At 41.8% G+C, this 7762-nt stretch overlaps 1 protein-coding gene across 1 annotated transcript in view; it reads right to left on the reverse strand.

The window, feature by feature from the left end:
• Positions 1-822: 822 nt before the first annotated feature.
• LOC115274359 (olfactory receptor 1571-like) overlaps positions 823-7762 on the reverse strand; it is an 8956-nt gene continuing 2016 nt past the window's right edge. The window contains exons 2-3 of the mRNA XM_029917816.1: positions 1885-1978; positions 823-1565 (exon numbers count right to left, since the gene is read on the reverse strand). Of these exons, the coding sequence (XP_029773676.1) occupies positions 823-1565; positions 1885-1978 (837 nt within the window). The remainder of the gene's footprint in view (positions 1566-1884; positions 1979-7762) is intronic.

Consider the following 7762-nt stretch of genomic DNA (forward strand, 5'->3'; position numbering starts at 1 on the left):
CTCTCCCCTTCTGAGACCCTCCTGAATGACTTTTGAACATCCCATATGCTTTCCCGCATACATGAGTAATAAAACTTGTGTTTTTAGACTTTTCCAATCAAAGTTGCTGATGTGTTTCTTGCAATCACAATAAGAACCCTGGGGCTGGTGCAGTCACAGCATAGGCTGAGTTCATGGAAAGATCTGTGGGAATGTCTGCAGGAATGTCTGCAAGCACATGGCACAGATGAATGCTTGGGATTTCTTAGCCAGAGCATGGTGTCAATAATCTGAGGCTTAGACGGAACAATGTTAGAGTCCACATCATCAGGTGGAGTAGTAAAGGAAGTCAAGTAAAAGACTAACAGAATAAAGGTGGAAACTGTGGTTTTGTATTCTACACAATGGAATTATGGAAATGGCTTACTGATGAAGTGTGAAAAATATAACTCATGATAATGCTTTCAGGAAATCTAGGGGAAATTTACTTGGCATGGTATGAGTCATTTGAAACGAAATTAATTTTAAGAAATCCAACAAGGCCCATGTGAGATACAGAAACTTCAGGCATTTGTTACCTAAGGTTGAGGAAAACATTGCAAACGTGAAAATATCAAAGGGGAAACTGTCTGTCCTTCAGCCACAGGAGAAGCTTAATGAAGTGAGTTACTTAAATGTATAGAGGAGCTGATCAAACAAATGGAAATTCCAGGAAATAAATAGAAGGAGAAGGAGCAGATTCTACTTCCACAGTCTGATTAAAGAATAGGAATTCCTGGCTCTGTGGATTTGAATTCTGCAATCACGGGCACATCTTCAGCCCTTGGATGATTGGCCCTTACATCACTGGAACCCACCGATTCTTTTCAGAGCCCTTTTTATGTCTCTGTTCCTCAGGCTGTAGATGAAGGGGTTCAGCATGGGCGTGACCACCGTGTACATCACCGAGGCCACAGCACTGGAGTGGGAGCTCTGGGTGGCAGCGGAGCTAAGGTACACTCCCAGGACCGTACAATAAAACAAGGAGACAAGGGAGAGGTGAGAGGCACAGGTGGAAAATGTTTTATACTTGCCCTGAGCTGATGAGATCCCAATTATAGTAGAAACTATCTTAGAGTCAGAGTAAAGGATCCCAGCAAGGGGAGCACCCCCCAGCAGCACAGCTTCAAAGTACATCACCAAGTTATTAAGAAAGGTGTCAGAACAGGCAACTTGGATCATCTGTTTGAATTCACAGAAAAAGTGGGGGATTTCCACCTCTGTACAGAAGGACAGCTGCAACACCATTGAGGTTTGTAACAAGGAATGCAAGACACTCGTGACCCAGGACGCTAGAACCAGCAGTCCACAGAGCCGGGGGTTCATGATGACTGTGTAGTGTAGGGGGTGACAGATGGCCACAAACCTGTCATAGGCCATCACAGCCAGGAGTAAGTTATCCATCCCTGAAAAGATTATGAAAAAGTTCATCTGTATGATGCAGTCCTCATAGGTTATATCTTTGCTCTGAGTCTGAATGTGTAGGAGCATCTTTGGGACGGCGGTGGAAGTGAAGCAGATGTCTACAAAAGACAGGTTGGAGAGGACTGGCGGCAAGATGGTGGAGAAGTAAGGGGCCTCATTACCCCCGTCCACCCACAATTATCAAACTGAGAAGAATTAAAAAGCCACAGCTCTCTGATCTCCAAGAAAGGAGGTGTAAGACAGACCCCTTATCGACATCAGTGTCATGGTTGCCTGAGTGAGTGAGTGAGTGCGAACTGGGACCAGAGACTTTAGGGGAGGGAGCACCAGCTCCGGAAACAAAACGCCCAGACAAAATGCGCAGAGGCTTGGCTCTGGGCTCACTGAAACCCGCATGACCCTAGGCCCACCGCTCCTAGCCAGGCGGGGTAGCTGTGAGACCTGAGGTGGACAGGTCAGCGGGGAGCCGCAGGGCGCAGGGCTGCCGGGAAACCGGAGGCGCACAGTTCCCTGGACAGCTGCTCAGGCGGGGTGCCTGGTATCCAGAGGCCCAGGGACCTTCACAGCCAAGCTCAACACCCCTGGGCAAGGCAGGAGAGAGACCAGGGGAAGAGAAGTAGAGATTGAATCACCCACAGCGCAATCCCTGCAGAGGAGAGATTTAGCCCAGGACTACAGGCCCCTGAGTGCAGACAGAGAGATCAGTCCCTCAGTGGGGATGTTCTCCCTCAGCTGGCAGCTCACCGACTGCAGGCAGAGCCAGGGGAGAAATCTGACTTCACAATCCCCCTACTCTATCCCTACCAGAAAACCGGCCGCCAGCAGGCGATTTTAACTGTGGTGGCAATATTGAGTGTTCAGACAACGACTTAGAAACCGGGCAGAACTTAGAAAAAACAATTATTTCTGCCCGAGGCACAAGTAGGTTGGACTCCAGAGAGTGGATGGCAACTCATGGTCTGAGGGGCACCTGAGGTGCCCTTCTCCATTCTTCTCCTCTCATCCACCAAGGAGGGGTCGCAGAGAGCAGCCTCTGAGACCCCACCCACCTACACCAAGCCACGCCCATCTGCACTGGAGAGTTGCTGTGCTTTTGCTTATTACCATTAATTGGTTTATTTCTTAATATTTTTAATTTTTAATATGTCCCCTATCTTCTCTTTACTATCTTCCTATTTCCGTCTTCTCTCTTTCCTCCCTGGAATCTGAGAAAGACCAACATTTAGGCACTGCTGTGCTTAGATCAAATCTTACCATCCAGATAGTTTTTCCTTTATTCCATCCTTATCTCCCCCAACCTCCACTGCAGGTTTTAAGCCCTCAGACTATCCTTTATCTCTGACTGTTGCTGTCCTCCTACCCCACTCCCCTCCTGCTTTTTTTTTTCTTTCTCCTTTTGTTTTTTTCTTTTCTATTTTTTTCTCCTCTCTTTTCTTTCCTGTTCCTTTTTTTCTTTCCCCCTCAGGTTTGCTTCTTTATCAGTACATTTGTGTGCTTGTGTTCTCTGTGTGTTTGTCTGTCTGTTTTTCTTTTCAAGGCAACTTCAAGAAACAACCCAAAGCACACATAGTGGAAAATCCCAAACGCCGCTGAGTAGGGAAATAAATTAACAAGAGAAACCAAGAGACACCATCAAAAGAACATCTCCTGAAATGATAGACCCTAGACACTCCAAGAGCCTCCTTCTATAGAGGAATATTAATAAATGCACAGTGCAGAACGAGCTTTTAAAACTGACCAGAGACAGAAAGCTAGCCAAAATGACAAAACAAAAGAACTCTTCTCCAAAGAAACTCCAGAAAGAAATCACAGCTACAGAACTGCTCAAAACAGACACAAGCAACATAACTCAACAAGAATTTAGAATGATTGTCAAAAAATTAATTGCTGGGCTTGAAAAAAACATGGAAGCTATCAGAGAAGATATTGATACAAAAACTAGGAACCTTCAAAAGAGTTCTGACAGGTTAGAAAAGGCTCTAAATGAGATGAATAATAAGATGGAGACTGCCAATGCACGTATTGAAGAAGTAGAGAGGAGAAGAAGTGCATTAGAAGACACAGTTATAGCAAAAGAGGAGGCCGAGAAAAAGAGAGAGAAAATGATTCAGGAGCACGAAAGGAGAATCAGAGACCTGAGTGATACAATCAAACGGAACAATGTCCGTATCATAGGAGTTCCTGAAGAGGAAGACAAAGACAGAGTGCTTGAAGGCGTGCTAGACCAGATTATACATGAAAATTTCCCCAATTTCCCCAATCTGGGGAAAGAGAAAGACATTGAAATTCAGGAGACATACCGAACTCCCCTAAGTCGTAACGTAAACTGACCCTCAGCACGACACATCATACTGAAACTGGCAAAACATAAAGACAAAGAGAGACTTCTGAAAGCAGCTAGGGAGAAAACGGCCTTGACATACAAAGGGAAACCTATCAGAGTGGTTACAGACTTATCTACTGAAACTTGGCAGGCCAGAAAGGAATGGCAGTAAATCTTCAATGTGATAAACAGGAAGAATATGCAGCCATGAATTCTCTATGCAGTGAGCCTGTCAGTCAAAATAGAAGGAGAGATAAAGGTTTTCCCAAATAAACAAAAGTTGAGAGAATTCATCACCCCAAAGCAGCCCTACAAGAAATCTTAAGAGGGACTCTATGAGGGAAATGTAGCAAGGAATAAAGGTACCAGAGACATCACTACAAATATGCACTCTAGAGGAAACACAATGAATCTAAACCCATATATTTCATTAATAACACTGAATGTCAATGGACTGAACGATTCAGTCAAATGACACAGGGTAGCAGAATGGATCAAAAACCAAAACCCATCTATTTGCTGCCTACAAGAGACTCACCGTGGACCTGAAGACACCTTCAGATTGAAAGTAAGGGGATGGAGAAATATCTACCATGTGACTGGAAGCCAAAAGAAAGCTGGAGTAGCCATACTTATATCAAACAAACTGGACTTTAAAATAAAGGCAGTAACAAAAGATGAAGAAGGACACTACATAATAATTACAGGGACTCTACATGAAGAAGAGCTAACAATTATACACATTTATGTGCCGAATTTGGGAGCTCCTAGATACATAAAACAATTAATCACAAACAGAAGCAATCTTATTGATAAGAATGTGCTAATAACAGGGGACTTTAATACCCAACTTACAACAATGGATAGGTCAGCCAGACAAAAAATCATTAAAGAAACAATAGACCTGAATGGCACACTGAAGCAGATGGAATTGATAGATATATTTAGAACTCTGCATCCTGACGCTAGGGAATTCACTTTCTTCTCGAGTGCACATGGCACTTTCTCCAAGATTGATCACATACTGGGTCACAAAACAGCCCTCCATAAATACAAAAGAATTGAGATCATACCATGCACACTTTCAGATCACAATGCCATGAAACTCGAAATCAACCACAGGAAGAAGTCTGGAAAACCTCCAAAAATGTGGAGGTTAAAAACTACCCTACTAAAGAATGATTGGGCCAATCAGGCAATTAGATAGGAAATTAAAAAATATATGGAGATGAATGAAAATGAGAATACAGCAATTCAAACTCTCTGGGACGCACCAAAGGCAGTCTTAAGAGGAAAGTTCACTGCAATACAGGCCTACCTCAACACATCAGAAAAAGCACAAACTCAAAACCTAACAGAGCACCTAAGGAAACTAGAAAGGAAGCAGCAAGAATACCCCAAACCCAGCAAAAGAAAAGAAATAATAAAGATCAGAGAAGAATTAAACAAGATAGAAACCACAAAATCAATTGAACAGATCAATGAAACCAAGAGTTAGTTTTTTGAAAAAATCATCAAAATTGATAAACCTCTAGCTAGGCTCCTCAGAAAGAAAAGAGAGAACATGCAAGTAGACAAAATCATGACAGAAAATGGGCCTATTACAACAGATCCTTCAGAAATACAAGCAATCATCAGAGATTACTATGAAAAATTATATGCCAACAAATTGGACAATCTACAAGAAATGGACAAATTTCTAAACACACATGCACTACCAAAATTCAAACGGGAAGAGATAGAAAATCTGAACAGACCCATAACCAGTGAAGAAATCGGATCAGTTATCAAAAATCCCCCAACGAATAAAATCGCAGGGCCAGATGGCTTCCCAGGGGAATTCTACCAGACGTTTAAAGCAGAGTTAACACCAATCCTACTCAAGCTATTCCGAAAAATAGAAACAAAAGGAAGACTACTGGACTCATTCTACGAAGCACATACCACTCTGATTCCTAAGCCAGGCAGAGACCCAACGAAAAAAGAGAACTACAGACTAATATCCTTAATGAATACAAATGCAAAAATACTCAACAAGATACTAGCAAATCGAATTCAATAGCATATAAAAAGAATTATCCATCATGATCAAGTGAGATTTATTCCTGGGTTACAAGACTGGTTCAACATTTGCAAATCCATTAATGTGATACACCACATCAACAAAAGAAAAAAAATCACATGATCCTGTTAATAGATTCTGAAAAAGCATTTGACAAAATACAACATCTCTTCTTAATAAAAAACCTGGAGAAAGTTGGGATAGAAGAAACTTACATCATAAAAGTCACTTATGAAAAGCCCACAGCCAATGTTATCCTCAATGGGGAAAAACTGAGAGCTTTCCCCCTGAAATCAGGAACACGACAGAGATGTCCACTCTCACCACTGCTGTTTAACATAGTGTTGGATGTCCTAGCATCAGCAATCAGACAACAAAAGGAACTAAAGGCATCAGAATCAGCAAAGAAGTCAAACTTTCCCTTTTCGCAGATGACATGATACTTTACATGGAAAACCCGATCGACTCCACCAGAAACCTTCTAGAACCAATCAATGAATTCAGTAATGTTGCAGGGTACAAAGTCAATATACAGAAATCAGTTGCATTCTTATACACCAAAAATGAAGCAACAGAAAGAGAAAGCAAGAAACAGATCCCATTCACAATTGCACGAAAAACCATAAAATACCTAGGAATAAACCTAACCAAAGATGTAAAAGACCTGTATGCTAAAAACTATAGAAGACTTATGAAGGAAATTGAAGACACAAAGAAATGGAAAACCATTCTATGCTCATGGATTGGAAGAATAAACATTGTTAAAATGTCATTATTACCCAAAGCAATTTACACATTCAATGCAATTCCCATAAAAGTTGTACCAGCATTCTTCTCCAAGCTAGAGCAAACTATCTTAAAATTCATATGGAACCACAAAAAAAAACCCCGAATAGCCAAAGTAATATTGAAGAAGAAAACCAAAACGGGGGACATCATAATCCCAGACTTTAGCCTCTACTACAAAACTGTCATCATCAAGACAGTATGGTATTGGAACAAAAACAGACACATGAACCAATGGAATAGAATAAAGAACCCAGAACTGGACCCACAAGTGTATGGCCAATTATTCTTTGACAAAGCTGGAAAGAGTGTCCAATGGAAAAAAGACAGCCTCTTCAACAGGTGATGTTGGGAGAGCTGGACAGCCACATGTAGAAAAATGAAATTAGACCACTTTCTGACACCATTCACAAAAATAAGCTCGAAATGGATAAAGGATCTGAATGTGAGACAGGAAACCATCAAAACCCTAGAGGAAAAAGCAGGAAATAGCTTTCTAGACCTCAATGCAGCAATTTCTTCCTTGACGCATCCCCAGAGGCAAGGGAATCAAGAATAAAAATGTACTACTAAGACCTCATCAAGATAAAAAGCTTCTGCAAGGCCAAGGAAACAACCAAAAAAAAAAAAAAACTAAAAAACTAACAGGCAACCGACAGAATGGGAAAAGATAGTGGCAAATGGCATATCAGATAAAGGGCTAGAATCCAAAATATACAAGGAGCTCACTAAACTCCATACATGAAAAATGAATGATCCAGTGAAGAAATGAGCAGAAGACCTGAATAGACACTTCTCCAAAGAGGATAGCCAACAGGCACATGAAACGATACTCAGCATCACTCATCTTCAGGGAAATTCAAATCAAAACCACACTGAGATACCACACCAGTCAGAGTGGCTAAAATGAACAAATCAAGAGACTATAGAGGCTGGCGAGGATGTGGAGAAACAGGCACCCTCCTACACTATTGGTGGGAATGTAAACTGGTGCAGCCACTCTGGAAAACAGTGTGGAGGCTCCTCAGAAAACTATTGATAGAACTCCCCTATGACCCAGCAATAGCACTGCTAGGGATTTACCCAGGGGATACAGAAATGCTGTTGCATAGGAGCACATGTACCCCAATGTTCATAGCGGCACTTTC

The sequence above is a fragment of the Suricata suricatta genome, chromosome 12, assembly GCF_006229205.1.
Source record: "Suricata suricatta isolate VVHF042 chromosome 12, meerkat_22Aug2017_6uvM2_HiC, whole genome shotgun sequence".
NCBI lineage: Eukaryota > Metazoa > Chordata > Mammalia > Carnivora > Herpestidae > Suricata > Suricata suricatta.